This window comes from Lampetra planeri, chromosome 72, assembly GCF_965212315.1.
Source record: "Lampetra planeri chromosome 72, kcLamPlan1.2.h2, whole genome shotgun sequence".
Lineage (NCBI taxonomy): Eukaryota > Metazoa > Chordata > Hyperoartia > Petromyzontiformes > Petromyzontidae > Lampetra > Lampetra planeri.
The window spans coordinates 3,047,058-3,066,406 of NC_136177.1; the positions used below are offsets into that span (position 1 = coordinate 3,047,058).

Sequence of the window (19,349 nt, forward strand, 5' to 3'; positions counted from 1 at the left end):
GCACTGACGGATGATGATGTAATCTAGCAGGTGCCAGTGTTTAGAGCGGGAGTGTTGCCATAAGTTATTGTGTTTGTGCTTAAACCGGAACAGGATGTTCTTTGGAGCATAGGGAGAGTCGCCGCAGCCCGTTGCTATTATGCTCACCCAGCCCATGTCGGCCTAGTACACGGTCACACATCTGGTGTTCCGAAACCACCCTGGCATTAAAGTATCCCATGAGGAGTAGCTTGTCGGTGCGCAGTGTGTTTTTAATGGCAGTGACGAGAGCTTTATTGAAAGCCTCCTTGGCATCATTGTCTGCATCCAGCATAGGCCCATGAGCACTGATGAGTTTGGCAGAGTGCCCCCCGGCCAAGGGAATGCGCCACATCATCAGAAGCTCAATAATACCAATAGGGAATTCAGCGACGCATTAAATGATTGAGGTTTGCACAGCAAAACCCACACCTTGGAGGTGGCGAGCATCTTCTGGATCACCCTTCCAGAGAAGGCGTAGCCCTCACAAACTTCTGCCTCTGTGAGAGAGTCGTCTCCATGTAAGAGGGTTTCACTAATCGCTACAATGTCGATGTTGTATTCTCTGAATTAATGGGCCACGAGGGCTGTCCTTCTGTGCGGTCTGTAGTTTGCTTATCGTCAGAGTCCAGGAGGGTGCGGACGTTCCATGAAGCATCGTTAAGGGGTAAACAAGTCTTGGATTTCCTTGAGTTTTCGACACTGAATGGGATGCTCCGGTAGTAACGGCTAATGACCCGGAGTGAGTGGAAGAGATAATTCTAGATTTGAAGTTTTCGTGACTGCAAGGTCACAAATAAGCAAATACAAATATGCACAAAGAAATAGCTAAATAAATAAATAAACATCGACGTTTCGGACGTAACACAAGCGTCCGTCATCAGGTGGGACAACCACAGAAAAAAAACAGTTGCTAAAGTAGGCAAAAGAGCTGCTAGTAACAGGGGGTTATATAGATGAGGGAGGGAGGGGGGTATAGCCAAGGATAAAGAGGGTGGGGGGGGGGGGAGCAAAAATGACATTGACGGCAGATAACCTGAGGAGCAGGGAGCGGTAAATGACCTGCGCTGCAAGCTCGACATGCAACGGCAAATTTCCGAATGATGGGAATGAGTAGAGCTGGGTGTAAGAGACTGTAGATGCGGATATGAAGGCACACCATAAAGCAGTTAAGGTTATACCTGGTTAAAAACATCCTTCCAATGATTTCTCAATTTGTATCCATCTTCTCGGATGAAGTTATGTCTATGTTTATATATCTGGATGACATCATGTGTGTGTGTAGACCCACGTGGTAGTGACGCTCCCGGCATAGTGACGTCACACGTGTGAGTGTGTACACAGTAGTAATAATACAATCATTACATCACCCTCCCCCATGTAAAAAACAGCCATCCCGACTGTGACAATACAGAAAAAACAGTCTCCAACAACAACATCAATAAATAACCGGCGACGATAATAATTACAGCGAGAACATATGTACACACACCGAGAGGGGGGGGAAGGGTAAAACGTATGGAACGAGGGGAACCAACAACAACACATGTTCACCGAGAAGAACTGGTCAACCCACTTTTCCCTCAGCACAGCCCATCCATGTGAAATTGTACGCACGGACCGACATGTTAATGTGACTGCTCGACAACGGTGTAAGCAATCAACAAGGCGTCAGAGTCATGCACAGCGGCCAGTCTTTCGAAGGAGTTCGCGTGGCCGAGCCCTCAGGGGAGGCAAGCACGCTCTCCCTGGAGGTCCTGGGGGAACTTGAAAAAGGCCCAAAGAGGGCACGGCCCCTTCCCAGGAGTTGGGCAACAGGATGAGCAGGAGTGATGTACGGGCGCTCCACTCCCCCCTTTAAGTCCACATCCGGTCAGCACAACCGGCGACTCCAAGGGCGGCAGGTGCAGGAATTCTGTGACGAGAAGAAACCACCTCCTGAGGCACAGCACCACAAGCCTGCGCCTCAGCTCGTCGGACGCGACAGCCACCCGGGCCCAGGGAAGTGGAGATGATCGTATTCCGCCCGGCGGAAGACAGAAAAACTAAAATACATAGATTTCGACGCGTTGGATGCACAACCAACACCGGTAATCAAACCAAAATCACACAACCACCCCATGGATGGCAGGGTCTCACACCGCTCCGCTACCGTTCCACCCCACAGGTGGCAATAGGGCGAAGACCGAAAGTCTAACACCTACCTACACACACTGCTTAACATTCCAGACGTCTCCCTACGTCCCAGGTCGAGAAGTCGCACTTCAGGGTCGACCCATGTGCTGGCTGAAGGAAGTCACGCTTCAAGGTCGAGCCAGTATGCTGCACCCAAAGGTAAAACGTTGGATGTTTTACAGCATCCCGGGTCAAGGAAGTCATGCTTCCAGGCTGACCCATGTACTGGGCAAAAACGTCTCACTTCAGGGTTGCCCCAGTATCTACATTTTTTGTGAAAATATGTGTAATCGACATGGCACAAAAAAAAATGCCTGCTCTTGCCCAGAAATAGTTCACACGTGCAACACAAACATCTCCGAGGCAACCCGTGTACGTACAAAATGGCGGCCACATGCGCAACCCGCTTCCCCACGGCTTCCCGCGCACGCCCAGAATGGCGGCCCGGCGCACGAACATCGCTGTGGTTATCTGCGTGTGCACAAAATGGCGGCCCAACGCACGAACATCTGCGCGGTTTCCCGCGCGCATTAAAAAAATGGCAGCCCAACGTGCAACCATCGCCGCGGCTCCCAGGCGCGCACAAAATGGCGGCCGTATGCTCAAACCGCATCTCCAAGGCTACCCGTGCTCGTGCAAAGTGGCGGCCGCACCCCCGAACCGCATTTCCGTGGTTTCCCGCGCTTGCGTCCCAGCAGTCCTCACTGAGGACCACCACAGACATTACGTGTCACCCGTTAACACACCCGCCTTTCCGACGTGGCGTCTCCATCCTAAAACCGTGCACGTCGGCCATATCGGGGGAAATTTCCATGTTACCACCCTACCGCCTTTCCGACGCGTGTCACAACCAGTTTCACGTGTCAGCCGTATCGGGGGGGAATTTTAAAGCTTGTCTCTCACCAGGCTCGCATTTCAGCGTTCGGCTGTACAAAATCGAGACAGAGGACACATCGATCACTCTCTCGGAGACTTGCATTGCATCATGCGGCTGTACACAATCGAGCTGGGAGGAGACATCGATCACTCTCTCCAAGACTCGCATTGCAGCAATCGGCTATACACAATCGAGCGGAGAGAGCGATGCCATCTGGGGGCAATCCACAGCCCAACGCACTCCTGAACCACACATAATCCAAGGGGCACCCTCGAACCCATCAGCGAGTTCGAACAACACCGGTCATGTCATTCAAAAATCCTACACAACGGCAACCATGGGATTTCCACGGGGCTACGGCACCCAACTCAAGAAACACGCAACATTCAGTCATCCCACACACAATCGCAATAGCACAACATCACAACACATACAAGCAATACCCCAGACAATCCGTACATAGTAAATAATCACAAGCAAGTACCCAACAGTCCATACACTCTCGAGCAAGGATCGATACAGTCTATACATTGATAACAATCACGAAAAAAGCTCCATACGGTTTGTACCTTGGCAACAATGACGATCAAAGTTTCTGACAGTCACACATTGACAACGATCACAATCAAAGTTTCTGACAGTCACACATGAACAATCACGAGCGAAGCTCCATACAGTATACCCAATAACAATCGCGACTCTGCAACATAAACGATGTAACAACGCGAGTCATTAACACGGCAACCCACAGGACGTTAACGGAGCTCGAGACACTTGACAATGAATTAATCATTAAATGCCCCATCAAGATAACGATCCGATGCCGTAACCGCACACAAAAAAAAAGTTCCACAGCAACACACGAGCACAGACGCCGCGTTCATTCTACACTCACACAGCCAAAAAAACATGTACCACAGCCCAGCAAGCAAAAAAGAAACAACACGCAAACGCAACCCGGCATGCGTAAGATGGGTGAGGTGTGTTTTTAGGGCCGGGTTCATTGTGTCACGACTCGCCTTAGAGGCTGTGAGGATGGCAGGGTGGAACTTGAAGAATCTTGGATGGTGAGCACGGTATCCTCTTGCGACAGGATGCCACCGAGACGGCCGAAGATCTCCCTCTGCAGGTGTTGAAAATGGCGGGAACGGCGTTCCAACCCACCGCCAAGATGGCGGCCGCGCGTGCATGGTGTGCGCGCGAATTTCCAGCGCGAATTTCCCGCCCAGGCACCCGCAGCAACGGCGGCGTCCTCTCCCCTCTAGCTCCGGCGCTCTCTCTCTCTCGATGGCAACGAAGCAGCGACGTGATGTGCGTCCTGCTGCCCCACCTGCAGCGCCCTCTCCCTCCTTCACCGGGGCTGCAGACCCCGGGGCCGCCTGGAAGATGTTTTTTTCCGCCGTCCCCGTCGTGTGAAAGCATCCAAGTAAGTTATAGTAATCGTGCGCATATTATACTGACTAGGATAACACCTAACGTTAGCCACTTCTAAACACCAAATGCAGTGGGTTCAATTTAGGCGCACACACTTCTTGGGAGGCAACACCCATTTATTAGAACAGTAAGTATTATAACACTGTACATTACACATAGGGTGGTGACCACCAACGTACTCTAGCTAACACACACTTCTCTAACTCTCAGCTACTCTAGCGTGACCCAGCCAGGTGGGCTACTGGCAGGTCCGCTGACTAGAGGCTTGAGTCTTCTTGGCGTCTTCACGATGCATCTTCATTCTTGGCATGGGCATCCTCGAACCTCGTGAGGAGGCTGCTTATATGGGCCACGGCTTGCCAGGGCCCCACCCCGGCTATGCCTCCCTTCGAGAACCCTCTCGAAGCCCCCCCCCTGCTGTCCACGTGCCCCCCGAGGTGCCCCCTGGGCCCCCGGCCCCCCACTGGGATCCGGTCACGTGTCCAGCCGGGATCACAGAGCGTGCCACGACCTCACACCACCCCCGTGGTCTCCCGAGTCCAGAACCGGCCCTGACGTCATTCCCGCCTACAGCCGGGATGACGTCATGTGTGTGTGTAGACCCACGTGGTAGTGACGCTCCCGGCATAGTGACGTCACACGTGTGCGTGTACACACACAGTAGTGATGCTACAATCACGACATATGTCATGCGATCAGGAGAAAAGTGAGTTTATTCACTAGAGCACCACTCTAAAAAGCTGCATCAGTCCAGCGATCGTCAAATGCGATTGAAGCAAGGACATAGTACGTATATCACCCTATTCAGTCTTCGAGATTGCAGTGGTATGATACAGTAAATACAGTAACTGTTTACAGTCGGATATTTGTTTTGTCTGCTTGCATGTTTATTGGTCAATTTCCGAGTATTTTTTGAAATACAAAAAAAAATCCACACACCAAAAAACATGCCATACAAAAATTTCCCAACATTTTTTCAATCTTAAATAACTACGTGAAAATCGGGCATACCCTTCCCCATTAAGCCACCGGATAATCTGCTGTAGTTGGGAGTCTGGGCTGGAAATGGTTTATGACCTCTTGCATGTGTAACGGGTTCCGGAGACACTTGTAGAGGTAACTTCTTTATTACAATCCAACACTCTAACTCTCCAACAGTCCTGACACTCCTGATACTCTGTTACAGCCTAGGTACACAGCCTAGGTACACAGCCTAGATACTCTACTCTGGCTACACTCTGGAACTCGCCCTCACAAGATCGTAGAGTCGGGAGTTCCAGAGACCCACCACTGGCTCTCACAACATCCCAGGGTCCTCAGATGGCTGGTCTTGTGTCTTGGGTCTTGAGCTACGACTGGCCCTGATTGTCCAGGGAGCTCCCCTTTTATGCCTAGTCCAACGAGGGGTGGGGCCGTGTGCGCCACCAGACATCCCACAGAGCACACATAGCCCCCCCCCCCCCCCCCGTTGGCGCGCCAAGAGGCTTAAGCGCCTGGGAACCCAACGCCTGGCGCCAAGAGGCTTAAGCATCTGGACCCGCCTGGGAACCCAGCGCCTGGTGCCAAGAGGCTTAAGCGCCTGGCCCGCCCAGGGTCCCAGAGTCCCCAGCAGCCCCTCCCTTCTTATGTCACTACCCAGCGCCTGGTGCCAAGAGGCTTAAGCGCCTGGCCCGCCCAGGGTCCCAGAGCCCCCAGCAGCCCCTCCCTTCTTATGTCACTACATTACCCCCCTCTACGTAGCCTCCAGCCGACCCGGCTGTCAAAAAAAATACAATTGTACAATAAATTATTTGTTAACCATCAGAATGAGTGTGTGACAAATCAAGAAAAAAAAATGAGAAGAAAGCGCCTCTCCCCCTCCTGTGGTCACCGATGCAGAACAACACTGTATAAACACATATATGCAGGATGAACGGACGCCCCAATTGCCCACTATACATGATGGCAAGGTGAGTGGCGTCGCGTTGGGATGAGAGTTCCTGGGCTGGGGTCATGAAAATCGTTTGAGTTTGGAGCGAGTCCGAGTGGCAGGTCCATCGGTCGCGACGGAGGCGGGAGGGGACCGACGACCCGCTGTTGCGCTTGTGTCCTGGGTCGCTGATCCCGTGGGCAAGCTTGTTCCCGCTGGGTCGGCCGTGGCGGGTTTCATTCCCAAGGCACCTGAGGGCGGGACAGCGGGACCTGCCCGAGAGTTAGAAGCAACATCATCGCGGCGCGGCTCGTCAGACATGTCGCGCTCTCGGCCCCGAAGAAGTGAAGGAGGTGTGTAGGGTTGAATGTAAGGTTTTAGACGTGACGGGTGCACGAACCAACGTCGCTTGCCATGCTGGATCCTGACACACTGCGGGCGGAGAACGCGAATAATAACAACCGAGCCTCTCCAAGGCTTAAGCAGTTTTGAGGAAGTAGCCAATGGTACCTGCGGGTAGTGGAGCCAGGCGCGGTCCCCTTCTACCCAAACGTGGCGGGACGTGCGGAGATTCCGCAACCGCTCGTTGGCAAGCTGACGGGCCTCTGAGTTATTTTGAGCAGCCTCCCGGGCATCCACGAGACGACGCACATTAGCACGGATGTGGTCGGCAATCTTAGCCTTAGGTGCGGGCTGTTTAATGCGCAATTGTACGTCGATTGGGGGGCAAACCTCCCTCCCATACATAAGATAGAACGGCGAGTACCCCGTGGCAGCATGGGGCGCCATTCTATAGGCGGCCAAGACACCAGGTATGTGGAGATCCCAATCAGTCTGTGACTCAGACACCTGGTTGCTTAGCATGGAGGTAAGTGTCCTATTTAATCGCTCGACCATACCGTCAGTCTGGGGGTGATATGGCGAGGTGCGGATTTTGTGTGTCCCTAGCAGGTTGCACACATCCCGCAACAGGGTGGAAGATAAATTTTTCCCTTGGTCGGTCAGCAGGCGTTCGGGAGCACCCTTATCCAGGATGTAGCCCTGGAAGAAGGCCTCCGTAATGGCTGCTGCAGACTGGTTGGGGAGTGGCCAGGCCATGGCCCATCGGGAAAAATATTCGACCCCAACCAAAAGGTACTTACAACCCCGAGGAGTATCAGGAAATGGACCCAAAATATCCAATGCGACCATCTCATTGACCCGGGAAACCTTAATGGATTGGAGCGGCGGGCAGGACGGCCTAGCAGGTGGTTTCCGCCGTGCACATTCTGTGCAACCTTGCACAAGGTCAGCCACATCGTTTGCCATGCCCGGCCAGAAAAATTCCAATTGGATTTTAGCTAGTGTTTTCTGAACACCCAAGTGCAAGAGGCGACTGTGGGTTTCCCACACAAGTCGCCCCCGCAGGGAGGTGGGCACCACCAACGTGTGGGATTGGGACCCCCCATCCCAATGCATGAGGACGCCTTCCCGGATGACATATGATACGGGGCCCCCCTGCCCCCTGTGACCCTCGGCATCCCTAGCACGGCGTCTCAATTTGAAGAGGGAGACGTCTTCCATCTGAAGACGTCCCCAGTCGTCGAACCCGAGGCCCAGCAATGCGTCCTGCAGAACTTGCGTGGAGGGAGCCCCGTGGTCTCCGACCCCATCTCCGGCCGCGGCCGCAAGGAATGGGGGCGGTACCCCATCAGGCTGCTTACAACGCCCCGCACCCAAAAAACAAGCACAGTGCCCATTGGTCGGCAGTCGCGACAACCCGTCGGCGTTCCCGTGTTGAATCCCCTTGCGGTAAATGACAGTGAACGCAAAGTCCTGGAGGATCTCGAGCCAACGCGAGAGCTGTCCAGATGGTTGGTCCACTCGCAAGGCGTATTGTAGCGCCGCGTGGTCGGTGCGGACTGTGAAATGCCTGCCATACACGTATGGTCTGTACTGCTTTATGAAAAAAACGACAGCAAGCAATTCGCGGCGCATCACGCAGTAACGTTGCTCCGCGGGCGACAGCACCCTGCTGCCATAGGCGACGACGCGCTCCACTCCATTGACAATTTGCGACAGCACCCCTCCAATTCCGGTGTTGCTGGCGTCTGTATCCAGAATGAACGGAGTGGTAAAATCTGGATAAGACAGGGTAGGAGCATCGACCAGTGCTTTTCGGACGGCATTGAACGATGCCTGTTCTAACTCTCCCCAACGGAATTTTACCCCTTTGGCCGTTAATGCGTGGAGGGGCTTCGCGATGGATGCGAATCCCGCAACAAATCGTCGATAATATGAGGCGAAGCCGATAAAACTCCGCACCTCCCCAACAGAGGTAAGAGTTGGCCATGAGCGCACGCAATTTGTCTTTTCGGGGTCCGTGGCAATTCCCGAGCGGCTGACAATATGGCCCAAGTAACGAACCGAATCCCTCATGAGGTGGCACTTTTGCGGTTTAAATTTGAGGTTAGCCGCCCGCATTTTAAGGAAAACTGCCTTCAATTGCGTGAGGTGTTCATCAAAAGTTTTGCTGAACACGATTACATCGTCGAGGTAGATTAGGCAAGAATCCCACTGGAGCCCAGCGAGGACCAGCTCCATCAGGCGCTGGAACGTCGCCGGGGCCGAGTGAAGACCCATGGGAAGTCTGTTGAATTGGAACAGTCCCTGCGGCGTGCGAAAGGCTGTCTTTGGTTTGGATGCGTCATCAAGGGGTAGATGCCAAAACCCCGAGGGGAGATCCAAGGTGGAGAAGTAGTGTGCACCTGCTAAGGCATCGAGCGACTCGTCCATCCTGGGAAGTGGGTAGGCGTCGGCCACAGAAATCTTATTAAGTTTCCTGAAGTCAACACAAAAGCGGAGGCTCCCGTTGTGCTTCTTAACAAGAACGATCGGCGCCTCCCATGGGCTATTTGATGGCGCAATGACATCGGCCGCCAACATATCGTTGACGGCCACCCGTACATGTTCCTTTTCGGCCGGGCTCAACCGGAATGGGTTGACGAATTGGAGCGGCATCACCCGTGTCGATGTGGTGGCTTAGCAATTTAGTGCAGCCAATGTCGAATTTGCTTTGACTGAAAACGTCGGCGAAATCGCTCAGCAGCGTGCGTAATTTAGCATGCTGTAATGGTGACAAATCGGCAGAAGTGGAGCAAAGTGCGTCGAGCCATCCTTTGTCAGGACCTGGCTTGGCAACGGAAGAAGACTCGCCCCCTACGTGACCCACGATCACATCTTCTGGCGGGGCTGGCGTCGCGTGAGCAAGCACCATTCCCTGACAGATAACGGCCATTTCCAATCCCGCGTTAAGGACCTGGATAAAGGGGTCGTGGTTGCTTCACACAAGCGTTTGTGCACACACGAGGTCCGACACACGCTCAGCTGAACGCGAATGCCCGATCACAGCACCCCCCATGAACGCGTCGTAGTCAAGGGGTTTACTAAACCGTAGGGGAACTAACATCTGAGAGCCGGGAGGAATGTGAATTGTGCAGGCCACCAACGCCTGCACCGTCGTAGATGCGGAGTGCAACCGAGTGGGTGTGGGCAGGAAGGCCATGCGTCGGCCGGATGGGAGCTCAATACACCCTTTGTTAATGAGAATTTTAATGGGCATCTTCCCCAAGAAATCTGTTCCGAGGAGGCACGGAACGGCGAGGGTTGATGAGACCAAAATGGGCCCAACTAATTGGACGTCAGCAATGCGGATCTGAGCATTGATCCGTCCGGTGATGCCCAACGAACCATCATTTGCGGCATAGCATGGCGCATCAACTGGCTGCAAGGGACGGCATGTATCGGGCAGAATGTTATAAATGATGTCTGAAATGATGGTCGCCGACGCACCCGTATCGATAAACATACGAACATCAACGCCCTCGATGGAACCCACTACGGCAGAGGACCCTGCTGCCGCAGCAACGACCCTATGGGCCAACTCGGACCATTGACCTGGTCCGAGCGCCCGGTTGCTCAATGATGGGCCAGATTCCCCCTCCTCCGAAGCATGACCCCCCTGTGTGGTGTGAAGGTGCGTGCTTGTTGTAAGTGGGGGCCGAGAGTTCGAGGTGTCGTGACTCGCCTGGGTATGCCGAGGATACGGTGGTGGCCGAGGCGCCGGAGGTCCTGAAGTCCGGCGTCGGGGGACCCGGCAGCCGGACGCCACATGGCCTCGAAGGCCTCAGTTGTGGCAGACGATGGACGCCCCGTCCTCGTCGTCGGCTGTCTGCATGGCAACTCGAAACTGGCGGGCCAAGCTCATGAGCTTCTGCAGCACGAGTGACTCCACAGCGTCTTCATCCATGCGAGGGTAGGCAACCCGCGCCATGGCCAGCAGCGCGCTGCGATACCCCATCGCCGACTCGGAGGCCTTCTTCCTCCTCGCATCGAAGCGGTGACGTGCTTCGGACGGGGGTCCATAAATCAGCCGCATCTGATGAAGGGCATCCGTGAGCGTGGCACGTTTCGCCCGTGGCACCGCAAGGAGTGCTGCGAGACAGTCGTCGTCGAGCATGGCCGGAAGGCCCTGGAGCGCTTCATACTCCGACCAGCTGGACGTCTCTATAGGAGAGACGAACCGGCGTTCGAACGCTGCCCACTCACTTCCCTCTGAAGAAAATACCTTGAGGTCCGGCAGGCGTTGCTGGACGTGAGCCCCGCGCTCGTTGCCTGGCAACCCGGCTGAAGCTGGCTTCGCGTTCGCAGCGCTGTCACTCGGCGGTGAGGGACACAGCGCTGATGACGCGGCGTTGCTAGGTTGCAGATAGCTGTCACCCGGCGGTGAGGGACACGGCGCTGATGACGCGGCGTTGCTAGGTTGCAGACAGCTGTCACCCGGCGGTGAGGGACGCAGCGCTGATGACGCGGCGTTGTTTGGTTGCAAACAGCTGTCACCCGGCGGTGAGGGATGCAGCGCTGATGACGCGGCGTCGTTTGGTTGGCCCACGCTGGGCCCGGAAGTGACGTCGCTCCCAGCGGTCATTGCTCCCCCGGCAGAAGTGACGACACACCCGGATGTATTTGCGGCGGGAACAGCTGCCATACTTGTGTTGGAGCCGGCGGAATGGCGCGGCCGCTGCGCCACCTCTCTCCCTCCTGTCTCCGCCTGTGAGCGACGCATATCGTCCAGGATGGAGACAGTGGCGTGGAGCAGCTCAGTGAGGCGAAGCAACGTTTCCTCCATTGCTGCTCCCGACGCTGGAGGAGGATCGGCAGGTGTGGTGGACGGCTGCTCAGCGTCGTTGTCGGCCCGAGTTGGCTGCCCCGTCGCCGCTTGCTCCTCGACATCGCCGTCAGGACTGAAGGTACGTGGCTTACTTCTTGTCTCCATTGCCACTTCTGACGCCAAATGTAACGGGTTCCGGAGACACTTGTAGAGGCAACTTCTTTATTACAATCCAACACTCCAACTCTCCAACAGTCCTGACAGTCCTGATACTCTGTTACAGCCTAGGTACACAGCCTAGGTACACAGCCTAGATACTCTACTCTGGCTACGCTCTGGAACTCGCCCTCACAAGGTCGTAGAGTCGGGAGATCCAGAGTCCCACCACTGGCTCTCACAACATCCCAGGGTCCTCAGATGGCTGGTCTTGTGTCTTGGGTCTTGAGCTACGACTGGCCCTGATTGTCCAGGGAGCTCCCCTTTTATGCCTAGTCCAACGAGGGGTGGGGCCGTGTGCGCCACCAGACATCCCACAGAGGACACACAGCCCCCCCCCCCCCCGTTGGCGGCGCCAAGAGGCTTAAGCGCCTGGGAACCCAACGCCTGGTGCCAAGAGGCTTAAGCACCTGGCCCGCCCAGGGTCCCAGAGCCCCCAGCAGCCCCTCCCTTCTTGTGTCACTACACATGCAAACGGGAGGGTGATGTCTTTCAAAAGCTTGCGGATGATATAATATCCCCACTCTCAATTTCAGAGACTTTCAGATTAGAGATGCCATAAATACATCCCTCGTTAAGAAGCTTGGGGCTTTAGTTTATCCAACCATTGACTGGTTTTAAGCACCAAAGGGTTGAATAGACATGTTTGTGCCCCATGAGATTATACCGCAGAGATATGGACAGATCTGGCGAGCCCCAAGAGCTCTCTCACTTAAGACTCATTAAGTTTAAATTCACACACGAGCATACCTGACGAATGAGGAAAAAATTATTCATGGAGGTCTCACCAGCCTGCCCAAGGTGCCCTGGTCACGGTACAAACATATCCCCAGGTCTTCTGGCTCTGCCTAGATTTTGCAAAACTCCATGAGATGACAAGCTTTTTGTTAATGATCTATGTGGCAAACATCTCCTCGTCCGTAGGAGACTCTTTGGGGGTATAAACGTGGCACGGTAACGAGACCTCAACATTCCCTGCTCCTGACTTTCACATCATAGCACGAAAGACTACATTCGTCAACTGGAAGGATCACGCGCCCCACTTTTGAAAATAACTCCTTGCACATGCAGCCTCTCCAGTGTTACCGCTTGTTCAAAGTGGAGAGACCAAGTACTATGAAAGCACTTGCAAATGGCAACGTCACCCCTCGCACTTTCCTGTTTTTTCACCAGCCAGCCAGGCCTCCCAGCATACTGGAGCGGCTTTTGAGAATTGCTGGGTACTTTGAATTGAATCCAGGCCCGTTTTTCCTCTGTGGCAGCTGTGGCAAGAACGTCAATGCAAAGTCTATCCAATGCAACGGTTGTAAAGCTAGGTACCACAAACGCTGCACTACTTTAGCCCGCACCCCCAGTTCAACTCCACCTTGCACAACCACACAAGCACCACCACAAAACTCTGGTCTGGGGCCAATTTGCACAAGCATGGGATTTGGTGTATTCATGCTATTTGAACGTATATACTTTGTATAGTGTAATTTATGTACCTTCAAGATACTATGCACTCCCATAGCTTGTATTGTTGGTTGTAACTTTGACATGCATCCAATGGACAGAGATTCTGAGCTCACATCCCGAGGATGACTAAACACGTTCCTTCGGAGTGTGCAGGTAAGAGTTTGGTTGGACAGAGCATTCGTGCGATCCGTGTCACGCGGCGCAAGCTGCGTTGGGCGGCGCGTCACGTGGTGCCAAGTATTTCGTAGCACTCTACGAAATACAAATCGAGAGCGTGGCTATGCAAGACAGATCACCAATCCCTGGTGGGCAGTGTGGAACTGTTGTTCCTACCGGTAATATTTTGATTTAAGGCTGTGGGGGCACTCTGGAAACAAATTTCCACATGTAAAACTCCAACCAGTTTAAGTACAGTAGTAAATGCTCCTATTTTTTGCACGGTTGTTGTACATTATCCGTCTTTGTAATGTACCAATGCCCAATTACTGCCACGGTTAAAAACTTCTGGGGCCATTTTATGGAAGATTAAAGTGACATAGGAATGGATTTGTTTACTTGAAATTGTTCAACTGCTCCGTTGTACATGGACAACAATGACTGCCAGTTTGGACAATTGGGAAGGCTTAAAAAAAAAAACATTTTCCATTATTATTAGGTACATCCTACTAGTCCTGGCACGCATGAATTGGAGACCACAATTGTTTCCATGCTCACCCCCTCATGAACTGGGCTATGGTGTAGTTACACAAAGTGCTCGAAACGCCAAGCAAAGACCCCACAAGACAAGAAGTAATGCATCAGTTTTATTTATCACAACTTAAGCAAAGCAACAGAAGATCAGAAGCTCGTTTCCAATCCCTTTGAAGGAGTCGTGTGACGCCTCTTCGAAACAAACAAAGCCACCGTGGCGCTTGCTGCGACAGCCATCACCAGCGCAGCCACTCCCAGACCAAGGACGGGAGCAGCACCTGTAAAACAACAATTGAGAGAAAGGGCTGGTGGTTAACTGCGGTGCCGTAAAGCTAGGGTTTTTTTCCACATGCTGGAGGTTGTGGGGGCATTTGACCTATCCAAGTATTTGGTCAAGGTGTGAAAGGCGTGCCATGAAAGAATTTGGTAGCTTTACCTTTGGATGCAGATGTAGAAACCCGTGGCTGCTGCTGTTTTGCAGGGCTGCTTGGCTCGGCACCATCTGAGAAGGGCTTGGCAATCACGATGGGGCCCAGCATCACATCTTCCACCGCATACGACGGTCCTGAGTGAGAGGACCACATTAGTAATGTGGCGAAGGCCCAGGCTTCAGCCCATACACAACTGATGATGATTGCTTGTGTTGCAATCCAAAAGCTATGAGAATTTTAGTGTGTAATTTTTTTTATTTCCCTTCTACGTGATTTTACGGAATAAACCAAGAATATGAATCCCTGCAGTCACAAAAGCTTTAAATCGAAATTAGTTCTATTTAGTTTACTTGGCACATTACTTATTTCAATCGCGATGCCTCCATTCCTGATTGCCACATACCAACACCATTATTTAGGCAAGGCTTACCATAGTGAATGTCGCAGTTTGGCTTTTCTGACACTTTCCAAGAACGTAACTCCCTTGATATTCAAGGTTCTCTGTACAAGACTAAATGGCTGAATACGACGGTTGTACTCACCAGTCACTGCTGCCACATCCCTGCGCCTTCTTCCACTGGGGCACGTGGACTCGCAGCAGCTGCACACCGAGTCCGAGCCATCAGCAGAGACCCACCTGCATTGTACACAAACGCCGTCTGTAGTTACACAGGCAATGCTTACTCGTATCCGTTCACATTTGAGCAAAGTGCCGATTGAGCACCCGTTCAGGGCAAGCAACGTACAGTGGTGATCAGCTTGAGGAAAAAAAAAAAAAAAAATCTACGAAGGCGAGGCTCGGTTGATACTCCCGACATTAGCCACGAGTGATATTTGAACTCTGGCTATGAGGCTGAGATTTTTCAAAAGGAGCTCAAACGAATGACAGACGTCGTTTGCAGGCTGCTACACTAGTTGCTAAACTCAAGGCAAGTGCAGGCTATGACCAATAAATCACCTGAATACATCTAAACAAGAGAAGACCCGTGGGACTGCACAGGAAATGTTTTAATACTAGTTGCAGCAAGAAACCAAAGTCAGGTCTCAGGGATATTAGTTAAGCACACAGGCATGCAATAATATGTAGCCCACATGCAAGGCATGGATTGAGCTATTGGATGGAAGACACTAAAAAACAAATTGCTGGGCAATGCAAGGAAGCAGACCAACCTGTATGCAGCCGAGGGGCTGTAGGTGCAAGCTTTATTGACAGCCGTTGGAGATGTAGCAACATCTGCAACCTTCAGCTGGCAGAAGACGAAAACCTGGACCGAGAAGAGGAAGATGGTTATTACTCAACCACACTGCCTACCACGTTGCTAAAAGGTGGTTTCTGTAGAAGCCTGCATGACAGTAGATCACCTGATCGCCATTGTTGGTCAACGTCGCAAGAAAGCGGAAGGAATCTATGAAGAAGCGAAGGACGTTGTCACTTTGCCGGAGCAGGAAGCCAGAAGTAAGGTGAGCATCATACGAAACTTTGCCATCCACCAGACACCTGCACAGGCACCGTAGATGTACGACACGTGACTTTACATAGGGCAGGCCAGCAGAAAGCCAGCGCTAGGAGACGTAGTACTCCTCTTCCACTGTATAATACGGCAGAGGGTGCGCCAAGCCCACCTCTTAAGGGGCCCCTCCCACTCGCAAACCAAATCAGTCCCCAATGACGCACATTGACCACATCTCTCATTAGTAATGTACCGACAGACACCACATGATAAAAATCATTAACCATACACCTGGTCAGGCTTAACCATCAGAGCAAGATTTATCAGCATTCCAAGGTCAGGCTCTGTTATATGCTCAAGCAGTGGAATGTCACCTTTAAGACAAGGAGCATAAACATTCATTAGGTGGGATTAGGAAAGAGCGACATCTCACCCAGCGTTAGAAATTATTTGGTAGCTGACGGGAGAGTTCCTGTCCGGAACCGGGGTTGCAAAGCAGCTGACCACGAAGATCCTGAGTGGAACGTGGTTCAGTGTCTGCACGCTCGCCTCGACATGCAGAGTCTGGCCCAGCTGGTATACGGTGGAAGGTCGCGCCACACTCCAGTCGTCTTCATGAAAAAAAACACAATTAGACATCTTCAAAACACAATTGCCAAGGCCGAGTGCAGACTTAAAGCGCAGCCAGGAAAGTGCTTGCTCACGCCACTGATTGTGGAAGAAACCAAGATAAATCATGGGACCTCCTTTGCCAGTACCAAAATGAGAATAGGTTTCCCTTTTTTCTGGCAACAGGTATTAAGATGTTAAAACAGCAAATTGAAACGTTTTACAAAGGAATCATGTCTGCATTAACCATATGCATCATATTCTCAGGTTTTTTCGGTAAAGTCACGTAGGTAAAACATTAAAAGTAATGAAAGTAAAATAAAACAAAACAAAAATAAAAATAAAATTCACGACGTTTCGGAGGCAACACAAGTCTCCGTCATCAGGTGGGACCGTCACAGCCAGATTAGCTGCATCAAGTGAAACTCATTTGGTGGAAACCAGAGACAGCTTTCTTTCTGGCAGAGTCTTTCGTCTCGACAGAAAGCCGTCTGGTGTGGACCAATAAGTTTCAAAGACAATGCATATATTATCAGTTGTTTTGTTTGCATTCTGACCACAATTAGTGGTTAATGTAGACACGATTCCTTGTAAAAAAGGTCTCAGTTTGGTGTTTTAACATCTAAACAGCACAGTTTTGGTGCCAGAAAAAAAAGGGGTAAACCTATTCTTAAACCTCAGATAAAGTTTAGGGACCTCAGGCATATATCTGGCCTATTCTTCAATACCAAACACACATCTTGAAGGGTTTATAGTCTAAATTGCCATCCTGGTAGTAGCCATGTGCATAATAGGCAATCAACGTCCTCACATCACCACTGACCGGTCATGAGCCTCAGCGTGAAGCTCAGCTGCTGTTGCATAACCTTGGCGCTGCTGAAGGGGATCCATGTGGGTTTGATGGCATCGCTGGACACGTTCCCCTTCCTGCAGTCAGGAAGAGATCAGGCACACATTCTCTACAAAGAGCAGAGGTGGGTGATGCTCAACTGCACCAATTTGTGACCAGATTATTATTGCAATGTCGCTAACATCTTACAACGAATAGACAAGCGAAGAGATACAGAACCATATTTTCATAGTATATTTAACATCGCAACTTGCAAGACTTTTATCCGACGAGGACCAAATAAGAGTAAGTAGACGACTTGGGGGAATGGAATATAATTAAGGGAATCGTGGTTCAAGCAGTATGCAATGCATGCACCACTTCAGGCGTGGACACTTGCAAGGCTGTATGTTTGAGGCAGGCCATGACAGGCGTTTGATGTGAACCCATCAGTAAAGTTGCCACTAAAAACCACCACGACAGACAGCACAGGTAGACTTTCCATCAGTGGATTAACTCGCTGACATTGGCTTTATTGCAATCCAGGCTTCGCAAAGCTAAAGCACACGCAACGGCACGTAATTGTTAAAGACAGTGGTAGAATTGTAAACAGTTTAGCTGGACTTCTAAATTAAGAAAATGTCAACAAGAGACTGCTGGTGAACTCGCCTGGGATAGCGGCAAACGACCGGCACGGCGACGTAGTTTGTGCGGATAATGCCCGTGTTGGACGTGGGGCGGTAGTAGAGGTAGTTCTCGTAAGACAGCAGCTCTGCATTCATCTAAGAAGGGAGAAAAACGTGTGGTTTATTGCTTATTGCAATACTAGCAGAATAATAATACAAATAAAAGCTCAAACACCTTGGTGAAAGACCCAATGCAGCTGTTCCTTGGTTTAAATAATTCACCTAGCTCACGTTACCCATAAAAAACACCTACACAAACCATGGTAAATGCAGATTCCCAATGTATTATGGAAGAATAAAAACGCTCTAATGTACGACTGGTCAACCAGAACGGACCTTAACATAATAATGCAATGACCGATCTACAAATACCAAGGGGTTTTCAAAGCGATACACCCCGCTGTTATTTAAGAAGTCCGGCTCGACTCGAATGCGGAACTATAATTATTCTGCATCTATACTCGGCAAAACAAAGCAGTTGGATTGCGCAGATTATGTTACAGCAGCATTAGCAGCCAGTTACCTGGAGGCTGCTGCCACAGCTTTCCAGTGCGTAGAGGAAGGTCACCGTCCCAGCAAGGGCGTCGCTCCCAGTGACGGGGCAGGCTGGTACTCCCAGGGACAGGTCACTCGCCTGGGCCAGGTGACCCGTGCCGAACAGGTCCCTGCTCACGGTCAGCGTGAGCGTCGCCTCGTCACACACCACACTCACCGTGGCGGAGGTGGCCACTGCAGCTGGCGGTGCCGCACGGGACGAGACGCGAGTGTTACCCAAACAGTGACACAGGTGGTCAGTGAAGACGTAGAAAGTCCCAGAGCCTCGAGTCAATCATCCACACGGAGCTGCTAATACAAGCGTTCTAATTCCCCAGTAGCACCTCAATAAATGTATACACGCGTCACGACAGGTGAGGAATACGTTTTGGCAATCCACTACTGGATCAAGTCTCGCACATTGCGGACGTCAGTTTGACCATACAGATCAGTACGGGCTGAATTGGGGCAAAGCCCCAGGTCTAGACACATCTCGCCAATGTTAACATTTCCAGGACGCAAATTCGTGTTCAGGTATATAGAACAGTGAATTAACCACCACGCCACACTACCAAGCCCATCGTTAGTACGTGTATATTATGGTGTTAACATTAGTAAACACGGCAGTTACATTACACGACGAATAAACACGCTTGTAAAATAATCTTTCGACCAAACTCCACTCACCAGAGGCAAGACATAACAACCCCAAGACCGAAAACAAAGCCCTCGTGGTCTCCATCGCAAGGAAAACAAAAAAACCCGAGACTTAGCACGGCACCAGCAGAGCCAACGCAGCTACTGTCCCCACTCGGGGCTTTTATCTGCGCGCGGCCTCATTCAGTTTCAGTAATGAGCCAATTAACTCCTCCTGCGTACGTGC

General features: G+C 51.7%; 1 protein-coding gene across 1 annotated transcript; it reads right to left on the bottom strand.

The window, feature by feature from the left end:
- Positions 1–14,026: 14,026 nt before the first annotated feature.
- On the bottom strand, positions 14,027–19,302 carry LOC144737635 (zona pellucida sperm-binding protein 3-like). The gene is made up of 10 exons (XM_078620402.1): positions 19,154–19,302; positions 18,456–18,667; positions 17,916–18,028; positions 17,241–17,344; positions 16,242–16,419; positions 15,720–15,855; positions 15,528–15,622; positions 14,900–14,994; positions 14,363–14,491; positions 14,027–14,204 (listed from the first exon to the last, which is right to left on the bottom strand). The coding sequence occupies exons 1-10, from the start codon at positions 19,206–19,208 to the stop codon at positions 14,074–14,076; spliced, it is 1,248 nt and encodes a 415-aa protein (XP_078476528.1). The 5' UTR covers positions 19,209–19,302; the 3' UTR covers positions 14,027–14,073.
- Positions 19,303–19,349: the final 47 nt, after the last annotated feature.